General features: G+C 42.6%; 2 protein-coding genes and 1 long non-coding RNA gene across 6 annotated transcripts in view; 1 reads left to right on the top strand and 2 right to left on the bottom strand.

Annotated features, from left to right (window-relative positions):
• The window catches only part of mrnip (MRN complex interacting protein), a 27,414-nt gene extending 22,613 nt beyond the window's left edge, over positions 1-4,801 (bottom strand). Inside the window, exon 1 of one of the 2 annotated variants that reach the window (XM_051420118.1) lies at positions 4,666-4,801. The gene's annotated coding sequence lies outside the window, so the exon portion shown is untranslated. The remainder of the gene's footprint in view (positions 1-4,665) is intronic. The other variant, XM_051420119.1, reaches the window with a different exon arrangement.
• LOC127374674 (uncharacterized) overlaps positions 1-4,963 on the top strand; it is a 12,520-nt gene extending 7,557 nt beyond the window's left edge. The window contains exon 2 of the long non-coding RNA XR_007887100.1: positions 4,414-4,963. This is a non-coding gene — a long non-coding RNA (uncharacterized LOC127374674). The remainder of the gene's footprint in view (positions 1-4,413) is intronic.
• Positions 1-23,537, bottom strand: part of LOC127374467 (TBC1 domain family member 9B) — a 25,544-nt gene extending 2,007 nt beyond the window's left edge. The window contains exons 1-21 of one of the 3 annotated variants that reach the window (XM_051419803.1): positions 23,252-23,534; positions 16,168-16,278; positions 15,961-16,079; positions 15,642-15,873; positions 15,275-15,533; positions 14,857-15,064; positions 14,521-14,718; positions 14,153-14,299; positions 13,881-14,031; positions 13,586-13,800; positions 13,278-13,395; positions 12,982-13,184; positions 12,738-12,820; positions 12,515-12,644; positions 12,328-12,426; positions 12,068-12,136; positions 11,560-11,800; positions 11,046-11,111; positions 10,195-10,263; positions 9,817-9,870; positions 5,011-5,055 (exon numbers count right to left, since the gene is read on the bottom strand). In XM_051419803.1, coding sequence (XP_051275763.1) covers positions 5,011-5,055; positions 9,817-9,870; positions 10,195-10,263; positions 11,046-11,111; positions 11,560-11,800; positions 12,068-12,136; positions 12,328-12,426; positions 12,515-12,644; positions 12,738-12,820; positions 12,982-13,184; positions 13,278-13,395; positions 13,586-13,800; positions 13,881-14,031; positions 14,153-14,299; positions 14,521-14,718; positions 14,857-15,064; positions 15,275-15,533; positions 15,642-15,873; positions 15,961-16,079; positions 16,168-16,278; positions 23,252-23,369 — 2,935 coding nt within the window. In that variant the 5' untranslated portion in view covers positions 23,370-23,534. The other 2 variants (XM_051419804.1, XM_051419805.1) reach the window with 2 other exon arrangements.

Below are 23,537 nucleotides of genomic sequence, written 5' to 3'. Positions count from 1 at the left end.
GTACACTGTATAATGTAAACTGTATTATGTATAATGTATAATGTATCATGTAAACTGTATAATGTAAACTGTATTATGTATAATGTATAGTGTAAACTGTACACTGTATAATGTAAACTGTATTATGTATAATGTATCATGTAAACTGTATAATGTATCATGTAAACTGTATAATGTATCATGTAAACTGTATAATGTAAACTGTATTATGTATAATGTATAGTGTAAACTGTACACTGTATAATGTTTAATGTAAACTGTATAATGTATAGTGTAAACTGTACACTGTATAATGTAAACTGTATAATGTAAAATGTATAATGTAAACTATATTATGTATAATGTAAACTTAGCACAAAAAGTAAGGAAATTTGTGTTTTGTAGATTATTTCTCTGTGGTAACAATGCTTTTTGGCAATAAATCTTATACCTTTGGAAAGCCTGTTTAGTTCCCTTTCAAACGGTGCCCCATTTGTAAGGAACATGCATTTGTGGGATGAGCAGCAGCGCTGAGTATGTGGGTTGCGCCCATGAAAAATTTGCCAAATCTTTTCTGCCATTGCCAAACAGGTTATTTTGCTGTTGCTATTGACACTTGTTTTGAGCTTCTGGTACCCCCAGGTGCTGCCAATCAGGTGCCTGATTGGCACTGATTGGGGCAATAGGGCAACTTCAAGCTGGTGTTCCGCAAAACCAAGTTGCGGCATTATTTGGAGTGAGCCCTAGTACCATCTCCAAACTGAAGGCCAAGTTCCATATAACAGGGGATGTCAAAGACAGGCTGCAAAGTGGGCATCCCAAGAAGACGACACCCCAAGAAGACCATTTCCTTACAATTATATGTCAGCACTTAGGTGCCGTAGGCTGTCTTCTACAGATTTGCAGTCAAGGTTTGCAGGACGATATGGTCGACAGCTCTCTGCCCAGACAATCCGGAACAGACTATACGCAGCCAATCCCCGGTCTCATAGGGCTGTCAGGAGTCCTGCCATGACTGCCCTTCACCGTCAGGCCCGTTTGCGCTGGTGTCTGCAACACATGCACTAGAACCTGACCATGTGGAGGAACGCTATGTTCAGTGATGAGTCCAGATTCTGCCTATGGCAGTTGGATCATAGGGTCAAAGTGTGGAGAAGACGCAGAGAACACTATGCTGTTGCTGCACCGATAGAATAACATCTTTTGGTGGAGGCAGTGTGATGGTGTGGGGCGGCATCTCCCTCACAGGAAAAACGAGGCTTGTCATCATTGGAGGCAATCTCAATGCAGAGAGATATAGAGATGAGATTCTGCAACCAGTGGCAATCCCATATCTCCACAGTCTGGGACCGAACTCTATCCTCCAAGATGACAACGCTGGCCCCCACAGGGCGGGGTTTATCAGAGACTACCTCCAGAATGTGGGAGTGGAGAGGATGGAATGGCCTGCCAGCAGTCCTCACCTCAACCCCATTGAACACTTTGGGATCAGCTTGGGCGTGCTGTTTGTGCCAGAGTGACCAACACAACCACGTTGGCTGACTTGCGACAAATGCTGGTGACCAGCATGAGGAGGAGGTGCCAGGCTGTTGTGGCTGTGAATGGTTCTTCCACACGCTACTGAGGCTCCTGTTTGTGATATGAATAAATTGTTAAATTGCCAATATGTCTTGTTTCTTCAAACTTCAATGATCCAATCCACCAAACGAGTCAATGGCAGAATAACTTGTTTGGCATTGGCAGAGAAGATCTGGCAAATTGTTCATGGGCGCAACCCACATACTCAGCTCTGCTGCTCATCCCACAAGTGCATGTTCCTTACAAATGGGGCACCATTTGAAAGGGAACTAAACAGGCTTTCCAATGGTATAAGATTTATTGCCAAAAAGCATTGTTACCACAGAGAACTGTATAATGTATAGTGTAAACTGTACACTGTATAATGTAAACTGTATAATGTAAACTATATAATGTATAATGTAAACTGTATAATGTAAACTATATTATGTATAATGTATAATATAAACTGTATAATGTAAACTATATTATGTATAATGTAAACTGTATAATGTATAGTGTAAACTGTACACTGTATAATGTAAACTGTATAATGTATAATGTAAACTATATAATGTATGATGTAAACTGTATAATGTAAACTAGATTATGTATAATGTAAACTGTATAATGTAAACTATATTATGTATTATGTAAACTGTATAATGTATAGTGTCAACTGTACACTGTATAATGTATACTATATAATGTATGATGTAAACTGTATAATGTAAACTATATTATGTATAATGTATAATGTAAACTGTATAATGTAAACTAATAACCCTAGGTTCCTCTTCAGCACTGTAGCCAGGCTGACAGAGAGTCACAGCTCTATTGAGCCACATATCCCCATAAACTTAAGTAGTAATGACTTCATGAGCTTCTTCTATAATAAAATTATTACTATTAGAGAGAAAATTAATCACCAACTGCCATCAACAGTTATCAGTGGCTCTCCAAGTTCAGGGACTTCTGTCAATGTAAACTTAGATATATATTTAGACTGTTTTTCTGCTATCGATCTTCATCAGTTAACTTCAATCATTTCTTCATCGAAGCCATCAACCTGTCTATTAGACCCGATCCCAACTAGGCTGCTTAAAGAAGTTGTTCCCTTAATTGGCACTTCTTTACTGGATATGATTAATCTTTCTTTATTATCAGGATATGTACCACAGTCCTTTAAAGTAGCTGTAATTAAACCCCTTCTTAAAAAGCCCACTCTTGACCCAGGGGCTTTAAATGGCAAATGGACCTGTACTTGTATAGCGCCTTTCTAGTCTTCCAACCACTCAAAGCGCTTTTACACTACGTGCCACATTCACCCTTTCACACACATTCACTCAGTGATGGCAAAGTCCATCGAACAGAAACTAACATTCATACACATTCACACAACGATGCACGGCATCGGGAGCAATTCGGGGTTCAGTATCTTGCTCAAGGATACTTCAACATGTGGCACCAGGAGCTGGGGATCGAACCCACAACCTTCCGATTAAGGAACGACCCGCTCTGCCTCTGAGCCACAGCCAACTATAGACCGATTTCTAACCTCCCTTTCCTCTCTAAGATTCTGGAGAAAGTAGTCGCCAAAGAGTTGTGTGACTTTCTACATAACAATAGTTTATTTGAGGATTTTCAGTCAGGATTTAGAGTTCATCACAGCACAGAGACAGCTCTGGTTAAAGTTAATAATGACCTTCTGATTGCTTCTGACAATGGACTTGTCTCTGTACTTGTATTATTAGATCTTAGTGATGCATTTGACACCATTGACCATAATATTCTTTTACAGAGACTTGAGCATCAAATTGGCATTAAAGGAACCGCACTAAGCTGGTTTAAGTCATATTTATCAGATCGCTCGCAGTTTGTACATGTTAACGATGAATCTTCAATAAATACTACAGTGAGTCATGGAGTTCCACAAGGTTCTGTACTTAGAACAATACTATTTACTTTATATATGCTCCCTTTAGGCAACATTATTAGGAATCACTCCATTAACTTTCACTGTTATGCAGATGATACGCAGTTATATCTATCAATCAAGCCCGATGAAATTAATCAATTATCTAAATTACAAACATGTCTTAAGGACATAAAATCCTGGATGACCTGCAATTTTCTGATGTTAAACTCAGAAAAAAACGAAATTCTTGTTCTTGGCCCCAAAAACCTTAGAGACTCACTGTCTAAAGATATAGTTACTCTAGATGGCATTAACCTGGCCTCTAGCACCACTGTCAGGAATCTCGGAGTTATCTTTGATCAGGATTTGTCATTTAACTCCCACATAAAGCAGACCTCTAGGACCGCCTTCTTTCATTTACGTAATATTAGAAAAATTAGACACATACTATCACAGACAGATGCAGAAAAACTAATCCATGCATTTGTTACTTCAAGGCTGGATTACTGCAACTCTTTATTATCAGGTTGCCCCAATAAGTCCATTAAAACGCTCCAATTAATTCAGAACGCTGCAGCACGAGTACTGACAGGAACTAGAAAAAGAGATCACATCTCTCCTGTACTAGCTTCTCTGCATTGGCTCCCTGTAAAATGTAGAATAGAATTTAAAATCCTCCTCCTCACCTATAAAGCTCTTCATGGTCAGGCCCCTTCATATCTTAAAGAGCTCATAGTACCCTATTACCCCACTAGAACATTACGTTCTCTGAATGCTGGGCTACTCGTGGTTCCTATAGTCTCTAAAAGTAGAACAGGAGCCAGAGCCTTCAGTTACCAAGCGCCTCTCCTGTGGAACCAGCTTCCAGTTGTGGTTCGGGAGGCAGACACCCTCACCACATTCAAGAGTAGGCTTAAGACATTCCTCTTTGATAAAGCTTATAGTTAGGGCTGGATCAGGTGAGTCCTGAACCATCCCTTAGTTATGCTGCTATAGGCCTAGACTATCGGGGGATTTCCCATGGTGCACTGAGCTACTCTCTTCCTCTCTCTTTCTGCACTCATTCATGTCCCATTAATGCATGTTACTAACTCCACTTCTTCCCCGGAGTTCTTGTGCTTTCTCGTCTCGCAGGTTCTCATGGATCCTGGTGGAGCCTCCTGCCATGGTCCTGCTTGACTGCCATTGCCAATACTGTTGTTGCTGTGCACCTGTCTGTCTGTCTGTCTCTCGCTCTCTCTCTCTCTGCCTCTCTCTCTCTCTCTCTCACCCCAACTGGTCGAGACAGACGACCACCCACCTAGAGCCGGAGGATCTGTCCTAGGTTTCTGCCTTTTAACAGGCAGTGTTTCCTTGCCCTTGTCGCCAAGTGCTTGCTCATGGTGGTACTGTTGGGTCTCTGTAATTAATGTTAAAGAGTTCGGTCTAGACCTGCTCTATTTGAAAAGTGTCCTGAGATAACTTCTGTTATGAATTGGCGCTATACAAATAAAATTGAATTGAATTGAATTGAATAATGTAAACTGTATAATGTAAACTGTAGGCGTGTCATTTACCTTTCTTGTCCTCACTGTCTCCGCCTCCACTATTCCCCTCCTCACCTGCAGACAAGAAATCATCATCATCATCATCACACAGACTAACAAAGTAATGTTAGTTCTTTGGGATGTTGCACGTTTGGCAACGCCCCCATCAGTGATCAGTCACAGCCCAAGTTGACACCTGGAATTCTGGAATTCTGGGGAAAACCTCAACACAGCAGTGGTCAGCTGGGGGCTCATCAATAACTGAAACCCTCCAAGTGCCTTTCACTCTGGGCACATCTGGATAAAAAGGAGAGTCCAGCCCCAATCCAGTAGCCCAGACTAGGTCTACTTGGTCCTGCTCCACAACCAGCTTTGTTCCCACCAGAGACGTTCCACAGACATAGATCCAGTTTTCGCAGCCTCAGAGGAAAGAAGAGTGGATAAACTTTATTTTACCACGGACGGTACTTGTGTGGTTCCTTTCTAGTCTTCTGACCACTCAAAGCTCTTTTATACTACACGCCACATTCATCTTTTCACACACAGTGATGCAGCATCAGAAGCAGTTTGGGGTTCAGTATCTTGCTCAAGGACACTCCCGCTGCACAACATGCAGCGGGAGGAGCCGGGGATCGAACCAACAACCTTCTGATTAGTGGACGACCTGCTCTAAATCCTGAGACACAGCCGCCCCTAACGAGGGCTGGTAATTGTCCTGAGGTAAGTTCTGTTGGTTTCTGTTGTTGTCCTGCTGAACTTTGCTTTAGCATGTTGCTAAGTGTCATCAGGCTGGAAAATTCTGGACTAATGTTGTAATAATGAGGGGAAGTAGAGAGAAACTGTGTGAACATTGAACCTAATTTAAAGCAACTACATTACAACAGCAGTAGGTTGGATGTCAGTAATTGTCAGATTTAGTTCAAATAGAAGTAACTTTTTTCACATCAAGCGATTGATTGATTGATTGAAGAGTAGTTACTGGTGCTGTAGGAGACGGCTGCCTCTCCAGTAGCTCTCCAGTTTTTAGCTCTTTTAACCTATTTTTAACCTCTTTCTTTCTACTTTTTTTTTTACTCTTCTTGCGAAGAGATGGTGTGCTTATATCCTATGGATATTTCTTACTTCTCACTTACTCAAGAGAAGAACTGCTGGCTCTGCGCACAAAGGGACGAGCCGGGATACGACACCCCATCCCGGCGGAGCTGAGGAGGAGACCCAGGGGCTGCAAGGCTGGGGTTAAGCTAAAGGCGAAGCTATCGGAGGAGCTACAAGCCATCGATTCCCTCCATAATCATGGGGAACGTTAACTCGCTGCCAAACAAGATCGACGAGCTGTCCGCGCTGAACAACCAGCGGATCTACTGTGAGAGCAGCTTGTTCATCTTTACAGAGACACGGCTAAACCACCTTGTACTGGATGCTAATGTGGACCTGCTGGGATTCACTGCCGTGAGAGCCGACAGAGACACAAAAGCGAGCGGAAAAAGCAAAGGTGGGGGACTCATCATGTATGTCAACAACCGCTGTCAACAACCACTGGTGTAACCCAGGACATATCTCTAAAGACAGTCTGATGTTGCCGGGACCTCGAGCTGCTACCTGTTAGCCTGCGGCCATATTATCTATCGAGGGAGTTCAGTCATGTGATCACCGTCTGTGTTTACATCCCTCCGAGAGCGGACGCAGCCACTGCCTGTGAGAAGATCCATTCTGTGACAGCAAGGCTGCAGACACAGCACCCTGAGGCCTTTATGTTCATCTCTGGGGACTTTAGTCATGCAACTTTGGACTCTACTTTGGCTGTTTTTCACCAGGTTGTAGACTGTCCTACCAGAAACAACAGGACAATTGATCTCCTGTATGCTAATGTGAGGGATGCATACAGAGCGACTCCCCTCCCCCCACTGGGGAAGTCTGATCACAACCTGATTCACCTACAGCCACTGTACACCCCCCTGGTCCAAAAACAGCCGGTGACAACTCGCACCATCAGGAGGTGGTCCCCTGAGATGGAAAGTGCCCTGAGAGACTGTTCCAACACCACAGTCTGGGATGTGCTGATCAACCCGCATGGTGAGGACATAGAGGCGATGACACATTGTCTGACGGATTACCTGAACTTCTGCGCAGACGTGGTCTCCCCTGTCAAGACTTTCCACTGTTACCCTAATAACAAGCCATGGGTAACGCCGGAAGTCAAAGCTGTCCTCAACAAGAAGGCTGCCTTCAGGAGCAGGGACAGGGAGGCCATGAAGGCAGCACAGCAGCAGGTGAAACACTATGTGAGGGAAGCTAATGGTGCTATCCATTTGTCTAGTAAACCCGGAGCCCAAGTTGGAAAGTGTAAATCTCGCAGCCATCTCGCAACATTTCACCGAGACACACCCCCTTGTGGCCGTAATTTCAGCCGTCCAGCTCTTGGTACCTCACAGTACACCGAGCTAAACGAGGACGAACGTACGACCCACAAAACAAAGATGGCTGCGCCCATATTGAGGTGTATTTTCTTTGTATTTGTTCTACGTCTGTTGTTTTAATGTCGATTTTAAATGCTCTTACACACGCTGCTTTAGTCCGGTCACCAGTTTATACATTGCACGGTGTTGCTGTGAGTTCAATACAATGTAAACTTTTGTTTTCAAGCTGGTTTGCTAAATAGGCTAATGTAGCTAACAATAACACTAGCCTGCCACTGCCCCTGGAAGCCCCTGGAGGCCCCTGGAGGCTCCTGGTGGCCCCTGGAGGCTCCTGGTGGCTGCTAGAGGCTCCTGGTGGCTCCTAGAGGCTCCTGGTGGCCCCTGGAGGCCTCTGGTGGCTCGAGACAAACGCCACAGCACTTGTTGAAATTGAAATAGGCAAAAATGGCAAAATATTATTGAAATGTAAGACTTGCAATAACGGAATTACTTGAAATGTTAGTGTTTCTGTAGAAAAACATTTTATTATTTCACATTGACCTGAAACAGTACCCAAAAGCAATAACAACACAGCTGCTGCACTGGTGGCGTCCATGTTCTTTCCGACTCGTAATGCCCAAAGACAAATGGAACGCTATAAGTGGTACAAGCCAGGCAATTATGTCACGTTCTCGTGGCAGAGCAACTCGGGCGGGGGATTTACGAGACAAATGGATAGCAGCAATAGCTGCGAGATTTAAACTTTCCAACTCGGGCTGGGGGTTTACGAGACAAATGGATAGCACCATTAGGACAGCTACAGGAGAAAGGTGGAGCAGAAGCTGAGGGAGAACAACATGAGGGAGGTCTGGGAAGGTGTGAGGACCATCACAGGTCACAGACCAGAGCTAAGGGGGGACAATGGAGAGGGCGATCGAGCTGAATGACTTCTTCATCAGGTTTAACCAGCCCTTGTCCATCGTTGGATGTATCAGGGGTCACAGAGAGGAGGAGTATCGGAGTCTGGTGGGGGACTTTGCTCTCTGGTGTCACACTAACCACCTACAGCTCAACACCTTTAAGACGAAGGAGCTGGTCATTGACTTTGGGAGGTCCAGACCAAGAGCGTGACCAGTCCTGCAAAGCAGACACAAAGCAGGTTGTACTTCCTGAGGAGATCGCGGTCTTTCAACATCTGCAGCAAACTGCTATGGATGTTTTATCAGTCTTTGGTTACCAGTGTCCTCTTCTACACTGTGGTGTGCTGGGGGGGCAGCATATCCAAGAAGGACACCTCCAGACTGGATAAACTGATCAGGCGAGCTGGCTCTGTGGTCGGCATGAAGCTGGACTCACTGGTGACGGTGGCAGAGAGGAGGACACTGGACAAACTGCTGGACATTATTGACAATGCCAGCCACCCCCTGCACACCGTCCTCAGCAACCAGAGGAGCCTGTTCAGTGAAAGGCTGCTCCTCCCCAAGTGTAGGACCAACAGACTCAAGAACTCCTTTGTCCCTCATGCCATCACACTCTACAACTCCTCACTCTGGGGTAGGAGGAAATAGGGTAAAGAGGGCAGAAGGAAAGGAGTGGTAGCTACTCACTGTGCAATAGCTGTGCAATAACTGTGCAATAATAATCTACTCATACATACCTGGACACTCTTCTTACTTATTTCTTTTCTTACTCATTTTTTTGTGCAATAACTTGATCCACCACTTAAGTGCAATAATTTAATTTAACTGCTAATTTCTGCTTAATGTCATTTATCGACTGTATAACAACACAATACCATATACTGTCCTATATATTTATCTTTATTTATCTATATGTTTCCTCTGTACAGTTCTCTACATTTATCTTATTTGATTTCATTTTCCGTGAATTTTATCTTATTTTATTTTTATTCTTATCTCTACTTTCTATATATAGCTAAGAGTTTATTGTTTACTGATTATTGTCTACTTTCTATATCTAGCAAAGAGTTTATTGTTTATCTTGTACTATATTTTTTTTTTTATACCTCTTTATTTTTCTACACTGTTTTGTAAGCTGCTGGAAATTCAATTTCCTTGCGGGAGTCATCCCAAAATGATCAATAAAGAGAAGTCTAAGTCTAAGTCTAAGTAGACTAAGTCAACCAAGATTTACTCAACTGCCCCAGAATGCATTGCGTGCATGAGTGTACTTCAGTGTTTTTTTTTGTATATTTTTATTAATATACTGTTTTGGGGCTTTTTGCCTTTAATGGACAGAGAGAGGGGATGATACATAACAAAGATCCATAGGTCGGATTTGAACCCACACCTGCTGCTGCAAGGACTCAGCCTACAGGGAGCCAGTTCTACCAGGTGACCTACCAGGGTGCCATGGCACATTAGTACACTGTGTGATTTCAAACACAGCCCAGATTTCCTCATACCACAAATACACAAACCTGATTTAACTTCCTGCTGCCCCAAAATGTCCAGATCAGACAGGAAGGAAGTTTCTGGAAGGAAATATCAGAAGAAGAAGAAGAAGAAGAAGAAGTGTGTGAGTGAAAGAGGAAACATTCAAATCTGTTAATGAGAAGGTTTTTCATGCAAATCAAACAGATTGATGATATCTGATTATTCATCTCCATTATTCTGTTATGGGTCACTTCATTGTACAGTCAGCTGATTCTGATTCAGCCTGTTCACGTGTTGTCTTTATCCTCCATACGAATCTGTTGTACGATACAGAGATCACCTGTCGGCAGGTGGACAGACAGACAGTACTACAGTAGCAGAAGAAATACTGCAGTATTCACAGTGTTTATGAATGTGTTTACCTCTCGGTACGTCCTCAGTGAAGAACTGTGTTGCCTCCAGAGCAGACTCAGCCTCCTCAGGACACAGAGCTGCAACACAAACCAACCAACAAATAAACAAACTAATAAACAATCTGTACTGTGAAGCAGTATTTGGGGTTATTGAGGTAAGGTCAAGATGGGTGGCAGGACGAAGGTTCACTTCTTACGCAGGTACGTCACTATGGTAACTGGTAATGAACAGCTGACTGGCTCCGGTGCAGGTTGTGTTCCAGATCAGAGATCAACTCTATAAAAGCTCTGCCTACTGACCAATCAGTCTCTTGGAAGGTCACCATTCATGGAAGATCAGTGGATGTATTGATTATTGATCCTGTGGAGCTCTTTGGAGGGAAAGAGCGTTCCCTGTGGTTTTATCTGATGGTGTTATACAGCGATCAGCCCTAACACAGTGAGCACTGCCAGTAACTCTGATTATCTGGGTATCAGGGCTCCTGTTAGTGGGGGGGTATGTCAAGCAGACAGTCAACATTTGAGTTGATGTGTTAGAAGCAGGAAAAATAGGCAGCGTGAGGATCTGAGCCAGTTTGACAAGGGCCACATTGTGATGGACGACTGGGTCAGAACATCTCCAAACCTGCAGCTCTTGTGGGGTGTTCCCGGTCTGCAGAGGTCAGTACCTTTGGTCCAAGGAAGGAACAGAAGTTGGTCTTATACTGCAATCCCAACTTTCATGTCGGAAACCCTGGGGTGATCTAACTTTGTGAGACCGCTTTGCAAGGTCTTTGATCTTCTGGTTAGTGAAGCCAGATAACTAAAAGTAGTATGTTAGTATTTTGAGCTTGGACTCAGGTGAGCTTTGTGACTGTTACCTGGTGGGAGGTGGAGCTTGTACAGCAGTTTGAGTTTCTCAGTCATGTCTCCGTGATACATTCCACCTGCAGAGAGAGAAAATTACAGACCATTACAGACTTACACAGACCATCACAGACCAACACAGACCATCAGACTTACACAGACCATCACAGACCAACACAGACTTACACAGACCACCACAGACCATCACAGACTTACACAGACCATCACAGACCATCACAGACCAACACAGACCAACACAGACCAACACAGACCATCACAGACCATCACAGACCGTCACAGACCATCACAGACCATCACAGACCATCACAGACTTACACAGACCATCACAGACTTACACAGACCATCACAGACCAACAAAGACCATCACAGACTTACACAGACCATCACAGACCATCACAGACCAACACAGATGCACCATGGTCAGTTTTAACCAAACCAGCACCCTAAAACAGTCTAACATAGAACCAGAGCAGCTCTGAGTTAAACCCTCTTGTATCTAAAACTCACTGAGTCCAGTGATAAACTCTTTGAAGTTGACCAGTCCGTCCTGGTTCTGGTCCAGGAGTCTGAAGAGGCGGGCCGACAGTGTGGCAGTGTTGGCTCCACAGATCCAGGGAGCGAGTGCGGTGAACAGCTGGGTGAACTGAGCTGGGTCGATGCGGTACTGTTCCAGGTACGGCAGACTTGGATCATGACGCTCTGCTGCGGAGCTGCTGGACCCCCAATAACAGCTTGTCATGTGTTTGGACTGAAGAGGAAAAGATTTAATAAAATATATGTATTTGAAGGTAAACAATGTCACTTTTGTTGAATTGTCTGATCTTAATTTAGAATGGAAAATAAAAGTCTACATTAAACAAATGTTAAGAACTGTTTCACATTGTTCCACATTAAAATGTCTCTCAATCCTAACGCAGCCCAGGTATCTGGATACATATCAGATCCCCGGGGACAGATGGACACTCCCACTACCTGCCCTGTAAACAAACAATTAAAAAACAGAGTTTGTTGTAACCTTAAAGAGACAGTACAGTTCCTCCAGCTCCTCGATACTGAAGGCGGACTCCGTCATCATCGCTCTCACCTGCACACACACACACACACACACACACACACACACACACACACACACACACACACTCACACACACACACACACACACACACACACACACACACACACAGACACACAGACACACACACACACACACAACTGTGAACAATGTGTCTACATTAGCGTGTTAAAATTAGTGTGCAGCACACTAACATCACCCACCACGCTCCTCTTGGCCGTGTCCTCCAGCGACTGGATGACCTTTAACCTCTGCTTGAACCTCATCTGCTCGATGACATCAGAGCGCAAGCTGCCGAACTTCTGCTCAGAGAAAAAGACACTGAGGTTACCTCAAACACCTGGACCAGGAACTAGACTGGGACTGAGGCGTGTCACTGAGTCAGCTGACCTCGTAGGACGACTTGATGAGGTCAAATATGTCGATCTCAGGTGGAGGATCGTCTCCACTCGTCAGCAGGGCGTGCAGGTGAGGGATGGGTGGAGCCACCGTCTGTTTATTCACAACGTTATCCAGGTACCTGCACACATACGCACACACACATTAGGTGGACTCAAGTTTGGACTCATACCTGGCCAGTCTGGACTCCTACCTGGCCAGTCTGGACTCCTACCTGCCCAGGATGGTCATGGCTTCCCCCTCGTCGCTGCAGGACAGCAGGGCATCCATGTTGTCATGGAGCACTGCCAGCGCCACCTGTAGTTAGATTAGATAGGAAGACAGGAAGTAGTTCAGTCACAGGTGGCAGAGGTCAGAGGTAAAGACTGCTGACTGAGCTGTCAGATGTCCACTTTATAACACACCTGCACAGACAGGTACAAAACAGTTAACAGCCGGTAGGGTGCAGTGACACTGACCTGGAAGATGACCTTGATGCCCTCATAGAAGAAGCAATCAACCAATAAGACGGCGCTGTCAAAGGGCATTACAGACAGGAAGAGTGTGAGAAACCAGGACAGGCTGATGGTGGAGATGACTCCCAGCTCCTGCATGTGTTCATACAGCAGGGGGAGGAAGGCTCGGGTCAGCTCCTCAAACACCCCCTGATCCACCAGAGCACCTGCAGGGGCAGAAACCACATCAGACTGGGACAGTACTCCCTGACCTAGTACCAGTATTGTCACCGATGTACGACTTCGGTGTCGTTACGGACCTACGACTCTAGTGTTGTAGTAGTCGGGCAACATCCGCTCACACAACGCCACCAACAGCCAGAAGGCTTCCTCCTCCGGACAGTAGAGCAACAGGACGGAGGTGACAATGTTCATCGCCTGGAGGAGGATAGAATATTTAGTATAGAAGATATTAATTCAATACATTTGATTAAATATTACATATAATATACTGAAACTGATGGGATGTCTGGCTATATTTTCAAAATGTATGATTATTTTTATTTTCCCTGGCAGTATCAGATGTTCACTTTTTATATTTATTTAATATTAAATATTTTATATCTACCTGACAGTATCCAATGCCGGGGTTGCGATGGGCGTAAGCAGTGAGGACACGGCGCAGTGCGGCGATGCCTGTCTCGTTCTGGAAGGCTCGGTGCTCAGGCATCGAACGGTGTAGGTCACGCTCAATCTCCTCTGTAGCTAACGAACACAGCCCCATGGCCTGCTCCACCAGGTCGCCATAATAACCAGGGTGGGTCGCCATTTCGTTCTGTGCTCCTAGATGGACGGGTGGACAGAGGGACAGGTGAGTACATGAAACTACAGTTTACCTGTGGTATAAATGAATGAACACTGACCAGAGAATAGTAGCCACAGCTCCCCTCTCAGGCGCTCCGGGATCCCGTTGAGGACGAGTTCTCTTGTTCTGGAGGTTCGGTACATGCAGACACCTCGACCAAACTCAGAGAAATGGATGTTCCATGCCTCCTCTTTCATCTTCTCCTTCATCTGCAGAAGGAGGAGGGAGGCGGTGAGGAGGTCAGCGAGGAGGGATGGGGGGGCACTAATCCTCTGTATCTAACAGTACTATTTGAACTTAGTAGCTAAAGGTCTTGGGACTTGAACTCACAGCTTTGGGTCCCAGGTCCTCAGGAGTGTCTCGGTGGTAGAGCTGCAGCAGACCCTGGCTGGCTGTGGGCAGACCTGGGTGATAATGGCGCCCCCTGTGAACAGACTCAGACCCTGCAGATGAGGACAAGGGGGTGCTGGAGGATGCCTGACGACAAAAAACACACACCACAACAACAGAAATGAAACTTCTTCCTGTCTGCTAAAACCGTTTGAATCCAGCCGACATTCAGCTGAACTGGACTGATCTGCTGTTACACCTCTCTGAGACATGATGGCAGTATAACTGCACACTTCTGATTTGAACCATGCAGATTTAAATCCTGATTTCGGTTGCAGGAGATCAGAGCCTTTACATGGGTGACGTACCGAGTGACCAATCAGAGACAGAGGGCTTGTGTCACCCCACGAGCTGTCGGGAGTTCGCTGCAGGAAGTCCGAGATGCGTTGAACCAGGAAGTCTCTGTCTTTCAGGTTGGCGAACAGAAAGTTCATCTTGTTCTTGGTGCTGATGGAGACAGGACACGGCAGGACGCTGCTGCTGTCCGCCTTCTCCACAATGGACACCTGAGGAGCAGAGGACGGTGGGTAAAAATCACTACGCAGATGATGAGATAGGCTGACCAGGCTTTTTTTTGTATTTACTGGGAACACTCCACTCTCCCAGGCACCCTGAACAGCCCACCTGGACTCCAGCTTGTTTACCTCTCTGAGTGGGATGATGAGCTGACACAGGTCTTCTTCTCTGCTGTTAAAACAGATGTAGTTGTTGGAGATGAACAGCTGTCCGACCACATGCATCTTAGCGAACGGCGTCCACAGTGTGCAGTCCGTGTGTCCGTCCAGACGTTCGTCCTGTGTCAGCCTGAACATTGTCCTGTACCGCTCGTTCTTTGCCCGCGCGTCCAAATCCCTGCAGTAATGACAAGGACAGGAAACTGCTAGGTCAAAGGTCAATGACAGATTGTCACTGTCAGGTATGTATATTCTATGTATATTCATTACATATAAATACTTATTATGTACTGTATATTTAGCTTTATGGTGATTTGGTGCCTCGAACAGGATCAGCAACAGTCAGACAACATGTGAGACCAGGTACATGCTTATTGAACAGTGAGACCTCTTGAGTGCGGAGACGTTCTTGAGAGTTTTGCAGGGTTTGGGCAGCGAGCGGTCGGCAGCAAACGCCTCGTTGTCGAGTAGCTGGCGCATGGCTATGTTGGCGAGCTGCTCCATGAGCTTGAAGGTGTCGTTGATGTTAAGGAACATAGAGAAGAAATGTTCAGTGTCACGTGTGCTGACACGAACGCTCTCTGGAAACACCAGGGTGGCGTTCTTTTCCAGCTGTGTCACCTCTGTCCACTGCACCACCAGGGTCACTGAGGGGGAACATGAAAGACAGTCACCATGCATTATATTACTGTAATACTTTTACAGGCTGTACAAATTACATCAAATAACTCTGGTCTGTGATTGGCCGGTCATACCCTCCTTGCCCAGCAGGAAGGAGTAGAAGCACAGGTGGTTGACGGACAGATAGAGCCAGCCCTGTCGTGGCACTCGGCCCTTCCAGTAGCTGCAGGAGTAATAATTCACCAGCTTCTCCTCGTCAGGCATCCCAAACAGCCTCCTCATCTTTAGCTCCGCCTCCCGAAACTTCCCACAATCCTCCTCCTGCTCATCCCCCTGCTTCAGCCGGTTCTCCTCTGCGATAATGCCCTGCAGGAAGTGACATCAATCAGTGACAGGATCAAAAAACAACAAAGACACACAACAAAGAAAGGGCGCAAAGAGGGGGTGACATACAGAGATCTTTCCTTTGACGAAGGTGGTGACATCTTCATCGTTGTCAAAGATGGAGATGGTCTGCAGCAGGTTGGACTCCAGCCAATCCCAGTGCTCCGTGATCTCCTTCCTGGATGAGCCTGCAAGACGGAGCTGAGGGTCAACAAACAAACAAACAAACAAACATATATTCAGCCAATCCCAGTGCACCCAGTCCAGCTGACCCACCACAGGCGATGCTCCAGTAGATCTGAGAATCCGCAGTCTGCAGCAGGATCCTGTATGGAGCCACTCTGGCACTGGAATCCAGAACCACATCCAGAGTCCCAACCAGGAGACCTGCACACAGATAGACAGGTAGATGTGTGAGCCGAATGAGCAACAGAACGAGAGTGGGGCCCGAATGACCCACAGGACGGGGGCGGGGCCCAAATGACCCACAGAACGGGAGCGGGGCCCAAATGACCTACAGAATGGGAGCGGGGCCCAAATGACCCACAGAACGGGAGAGGGGCCTGAATAACCCACAGTACAGGAGCGGGGCCCAAATGACCCACAGAACGGGAGAGGGGCTCGAATGACCCACAGTACGGGAGCAGGGCCCAAATGACCTACAGAACGGGAGCGGGGCCCGAATGACCCACAGAACGGGAGAGGGCCTGAATGACCCACAGAACGGGAGCAGGGCCCAAATGACCCACAGAACGGGAGCAGGGATCCTTAAATAAACAATAAACCCACTGACAGAGTCCTTAGTAATCCAGAGACCACACAGTAGGTCTGGGACCAGGTGATAATCCAGCATAGAAAACAGACAATAGACACATACGCATCAGCTGATGTTGCTAAGGAACAGGGTGGGTCAGAGCTGACTTCCTGTCAGCTGACTTCCTGTTGGTGAGGACTGACTGATGACTCATCATGACTCGTTCAGTGTCAGAGCTGGAGTTTAAGTCCTCTAAATGTATTAATCAATAACTTATCAATAATAACCAATCAAACTGCTGTTACCTTGAGCTGCAACTAAGCAACAATAGTAAATGGTAAATAGTACTTAATAGTACTTACACCTTTCTAGTCTTTCGACCACTCACTGCGCTGTACACACACATTCATACACTGATGGCTGCCAAGTGCTCACCAGAACAGAAACTAATCATTCACACACACTCACACACTGATGCAGCATAAGGAGCAGTTTTAGGTGGAGTCTTGCGGTCTTGCTCAAGGACACTTTGATATGCAGCGAGAGGAACCAGGGATCGCACAAACAACCTTCCGATTAGTGGACGACCCACTCTTCCTCTGAGTCACAGCCACAGCTTCCCAATGCTTTCCTGTCAATCAACTAATTGATTAACTGAATGTTTGAGCTCTAACTAACAGGTTCAAATCAGAAATCTGAAAATGTTCATTTTCATCATATTGCTGCTCCGTCTGTACTGATTCTTTCTCTGATCAGTCAGATAATGACGGAATAATCAGATATCATACAAGCTGCAGTTTTGTGCAGATTGACGACATGAATGAGTTTAATGTCTTTACAGTTTAACCAGTAAAAACGGAACATTTATAATCACCTGACTGAAGACAATCATTAACTCTGAATAAACTGGATCAGGACTTGATTATTGATTTAATTAACTACGTCAGAATCAGGTTTAGTGTCAAGTAAGTTTTCACATACGAGGAATTTGCTTTGGTACATCAGTGCATATGAAAACATATAGATGTATATAGAGCTTCAAAAGTAATCAATACTGGCCCACAGACACATAATAATACATTTAGAGTGAAATATTCTTTATGTCGTGCCTTCGTCACTCGGGTTATAGATTTATGTAGTTATAGATTTCTATATTTCTATAGTTATAGATTTATGTATTCATGTATTTATAGATTTATAGAGTTATAGTTATATATATAGTTATAAAGTTATATATTTATATATTTATATAGTTATATATGTATAGTTATATATTTAGTTATAAAGTTATAGATTTATAGATTTATAGTTTTCAAGTTATACTTTTGTAGTTATAGATTTATATAGTTATAGATGTATATATTTATATAGTTTTATATGTATAGTTATATATGTAATTATATATGTATTGTTATATTTATAGTTATAAAGTTACAGATTTATATATTTATATAGTTATATATGTATAGTTATGTATGTATTGTTATATATTCATAGTTATAGATTTATATAGTTATAGATTTATATTGTTATATATGTATAGTTATATATGTATTGTTATATATTTATAGTTATCAAGTTATATATTTGTAGTTATAGATTTATATAGTTATAGATTTACAAAGTTATAGATTTACAAAGTTATAGATTTCTAGTCAGAGTCATAGATTCATAGTTTCAGACAAAGATTTATAGCGTTATAGATTTATAGTAATAGAGTTATAGATTCATAGCTATAGATTCATAGTGAAAGACATATTTATAGAGTTATAGATTTATAGTTATATATTTATATATTTATAGAGTTACAGATTCATAGTTATAGATTCATAGTTATAGATGTACAGATTAATATAGTTATATATTGTTAAAGATTCATAGAGTTATAGATATATTGTTAAAGATTCATAGAGTTATAGATTTCTAGTTATAGATTCATAAATTTATAAAGTTTTAGATTTCTAGTTATAGATGTATTTATAGTTATAGATTCATAGTTATAGATGTACATATTAATATATAGATATATTGTTAAAGAGATATATATATATATAGTCATAGTTATATAGATTTATAAATAAGATTTATAGATTTATAGAGTTAGAGATTTATAGTCATAGTTATATATTTATAGTTATAGTTATATAGATTTATAAATAAGATTAATAGATTTATGGAGTTAGAGATTTATATATTTATAGTTATATATTTATATAGTTATAGACTTATACTCAGTTATAGGTTTATATATTTATAGTTATAGATTTATACAGTTGTAGATTTATAGATTTATAGTTATACATTATAGAGTTATAGATTTATATATCGATTGATAGATTTATAGTTAAGATTAATAGATTTATAGTTATAGATTTATAGTTACATATTTATATCTTCATATAGTTGTAGATTTATATTTATAGATTATATAGTTAAAGATTTATAGTTGTAGATTTATATTTATAGATTCATATAGTTATACATTTATATTCATAGATTTAAAATTAAGATTCATAGCTTTATAAATGTATAGTTATAGAGTTATAGATTTATATAGTTATAGATTCACAAATGTATAGTTATGGAGTTATAGATATATATATTTATAAATGAACAGTTATAGATTTATAAATTTATAGTTATAGAGTTATATAGTTATAGATTTAAAGATGAACAGTTATAGATTCATACATTTAGAGTTATAGTTATAGATTTATAAAGTTATAGATTTAAAGATAAACAGTTATAGATTTATAAAGTTATAGATTTAAAGATTTAAAGTTATAGATTCATAAATGCAGAGTTATAGTTATAGATTTATAAAGTTATAGATTTATAGATTAACAGTTAATAGATTTATAAATGTATAGTTATAGAGTTATAGATTTATAGATTTATATAGTTATAGATTTATAGATTTAAAGTTGTAGATTTATAAATGTAAAGTTATACTTAAAGATTTATATAGTTATAGATTTATAGATTTATACAGTTATAGATTTACAGTTATAGAGTTATACATTTATACAGCTATAGATTTACTGTTATAAATTAATATGGTTATAGATTTATAGATTAACAGTTATAGATTTATAAGTTAATAGTTATAGATTTATAGTTATAAATTTATAGATTCATAGTTATAAATGTATAGATTCATAGTTATAGATTTATAGATTAACAGTTAATAGATTTATAAATGTATCGTTATAGTTATAGATTTATAGATTAAGTTATAGATTTAAGTTAATAGTTATAGATTTATATAGTTATAGATTTATAGATTCACAGTTATAGATTTATAAATGTATAGTTATAGTTATAGATTTAAACAGTTATAGAGTTATGATGAACAGATAGATTTATAAATATATAGTTATAGAGTTATAGATTTATACAGTTATAGATTCACAGTTATAGATTTATAAATGTATAGTTACAGAGTTATAGAGTTATAGATTTATATAGTTATAGATTTATAGATTAACAGTTATAGATTTATAGATTCATAGTTATAGATTTACTATTATTACTATTGTCATTGTCCCCCATCGTTGCTGTTGTCGTCTTTATCGTCTTCTTCATGTTCATCATCATCAGTCACTACTTTTGGTATAGTTGTTGCTACTGTTGTTGCTGTGCATCTGTCTGTCTGTCAGTCTGTCTGTCAGTCTGTCTCTGTCTCTGTCTCTGTCTCTCTCTCTGTCTCTCTCACCCCAACTGGTCGAGGCAGACGACCACCCACCTAAAGCCGAAGGGTCAGCCCTAGGTTTCTGCCTCTTAACAGGGAGATTTTCCTTGCCCCTGTCTCCAAGGTCTTGCTCATGGTGGTACTGCTGGGTCTCTGTAATTAATGTTAAAGAGTTCGGTCTAGACCTGCTCTATTTGAAAAGTGTCCTGAGATAACTTGTTATGAATTGGCGCTATACAAATAAAATTGAAATTGAAATTGAAATTGAATTGAAATTATAGTGGACTGTAGCGGTCTGTAGTTTTCTCTAGTGGACTGTAGCGGTCTGTAGTTTTCTGTAATGGACTATAGTGGAGTGTAGCGGTCTGAAGTTGTCTGTACTAATACTAAACTGTAGTGGACGGTAGCGGTCTGTAGTTTTGTGTAGTGGACTATAGTGGACTGTAGTGGACTGTAGCGGTCTGTAGTTTTGTGTAGTCTAAATTACAATCATGTCTAAAGGACATAAAATCCTGGATGAGCTGCAATTTTCTGATGTTAAACAAAAACAACAAAAAAAATTCTTGTTCTTGGCCCCAAAAACCTTAGAGACTCACTGTCTAAAGATATAGTTACTCTAGATGGCATTAACTTGGCCTCTAGCACCACTGTCAGGAATCTTGGAGTTATCTTTAATCAGGATTTGTCATTTAACTCCCACATGAAGCAGACCTCTAGGACTGCCTTCTTTCATTTACGTTATATTAGAAAAATTAGACACATACTATCACAGACAGATGCAGAAAAACTAATCCATGCATTTGTTACTTCAAGGCTGGATTACTGCAACTCTTTATTATCAGGTTGCCCCAATAAGTCCATTAAAACGCTCCAATTAATTCAGAACGCTGCAGCACGAGTACTGACAGGAACTAGAAAAAGAGATCACATCTCTCCTGTACTAGCTTCTCTGCATTGGCTCCCTGTAAAATGTAGAATAGAATTTAAAATCCTCCTCCTCACCTATAAAGCTCTTCATGGTCAGGCCCCTTCATATCTTAAAGAGCTCATAGTACCCTATTACCCCTCTAGAACACTATGTTCTCTGAATGCTGGGCTACTTGTGGTTCCTATAGTCTCTAAAAGTAGAACAGGAGCCAGAGCCTTCAGTTACCAAGCTCCTCTCCTGTGGAACCAGCTTCCAGTTGTAGTTCGGGAGGCACCCTCACCACACTCAAGAGTAGGCTTAAGACATTCCTCTTTGATAAAGCTTATAGTTAGGGCTGGATCAGGTGAGTCCTGAACCATCCCTTAGTTATGCTGTTATAGGCCTAGACTATCGGGGGATCTCCCATGGTGCACTGAGCTCCTCTCTTCCTCTCTCTTTCTGCACTCATTCATGTCCCATTAATGCATGTTACTAACTTCACTTCTTCCCCGGAGTTCTTGTGCTTTCTCGTCTCGCAGGTTCTTATGGATCCTGGTGGAGCCTCCTGCCATGGTCCTGCTAGATTGCCATTGCCAATACTGTTGTTGCTGTGCACCTGTCTGTCTGTCTGTCTGTCTGTCTGTCTGTCTCTCTCCCCCTCTCTCTCTCTGTCTCTCCCTCTCTCTCACCCCAAATGGTCGAGACAGACGACCACCCACCTAGAGCCGGAGGATCTGTCCTAGGTTTCTGCCTTTTAACAGGCAGTTTTTCCTTGCCCTTGTCTCCAAGGTCTTGCTCATGGTGGTACTGTTGGGTCTCTGTAATTAATGTTTTAAAGAGTTCGGTCTAGACCTGCTCTATTTGAAAAGTGTCCTGAGATAACTTCTGTTATGAATTGGCGCTATACAAATAAAATTGAATTGAATTGAATTGAATTGAATTGTAGTGGACTGTAGCTGTGTGCAGTTGTCTGTAGTGGACTATAGTGGACTATAGTGGTCTGTAGTGGACTGTAGCGGTCTGTAGTTTTCTGTAGTGGACTGTAGTGGTGTGTAGTTTTGTGTAGTGGACTATAGTGGACTATAGTGGTCTGTAGCGGTCTGTAATGGACTATAGTGGACTGTAGCGGTTTGTAGTTTTCTGTACTAATACTAAACTGTAGTGGACTGTAGCAGCCTATAGCGGACTGTAGTGGTCTGTAGTGGTGTGTAGTTTTGTGTAGTGGACTATAGTGGACTATAGTGGTCTGTAGCGGTCTGTAGCGGTCTGTAGTGGACTATAGTGGACTATAGTGGTCTGTAGCGGTCTGTAGTGGACTATAGTGGACTGTAGCGGTCTGTAGTTTTGTGTACTAATACTAAACTGTAGTGGACTGTAGCAGCCTATAGCGGACTGTAGTGGTCTGTAGTGGTGTGTAGTTTTGTGTAGTGGACTATAGTGGACTATAGTGGTCTGTAGCGGTCTGTAGTGGACTATAGTGGACTGTAGCGGTCTGTAGTTTTGTGTAGTGGACTATAGTGGACTATAGTGGTCTGTAGCGGTCTGTAGCGGTCTGTAGTGGACTATAGTGGACTGTAGCGGTCTGTAGTTTTGTGTAGTGGACTATAGTGGTCTGTAGTGGTCTGTAGTGGACTATAGTGGACTATAGTGGTCTGTAGCGGTCTGTAGTGGACTATAGTGGACTGTAGCGGTCTGTAGTTTTGTGTAGTGGACTATAGTGGACTATAGTGGTCTGTAGCGGTCTGTAGTGGACTATAGTGGACTATAGTGGTCTGTAGCGGTCTGTAGTGGACTATAGTGGACTATAGTGGTCTGTAGCGGTCTGTAGTGGACTATAGTGGACTGTAGCGGTTTGTAGTTTTCTGTACTAATACTAAACTGTAGTGGACTGTAGCAGCCTATAGCGGACTGTAGTGGTCTGTAGTGGTTTGTAGTGGACTACATCAGTCTACAGCGGTCTATAGCGGACTGTGGTGTATCATACAGACCCGGACCGGTCCTGACTCACCGGACAGCCCCCCCCCGCGGCCGTGTCCTCTCCTCCTCTGCAGGATGAAGAACGGGTTGGCCCGCTCAGACACCCACAGCGCTCCGGCCAGCAGCACCTCCTCCGGCTGGATCCACATCCTCTGCCCGCCGCCTGCGCACCGTCCGCCGGGGAAACAGCGGGAGGAATGTCGGTGTGAGAGCGGAGGAAGGTCGGGGAATGAGCAGACGAACAATCAGACTAACGGAGCTGATGTTGTTGTTTTCACTCAGTCTGCTGACTGCACATCACTTCCGGGTATGACGCA

The sequence above is a fragment of the Dicentrarchus labrax genome, unplaced genomic scaffold (genome assembly GCF_905237075.1).
Source record: "Dicentrarchus labrax unplaced genomic scaffold, dlabrax2021, whole genome shotgun sequence".
Taxonomy (NCBI): domain Eukaryota; kingdom Metazoa; phylum Chordata; class Actinopteri; family Moronidae; genus Dicentrarchus; species Dicentrarchus labrax.
The sequence above is the reverse complement of the archived record's forward strand: the minus strand, read 5'-3'. Positions and strand labels throughout refer to the sequence as shown.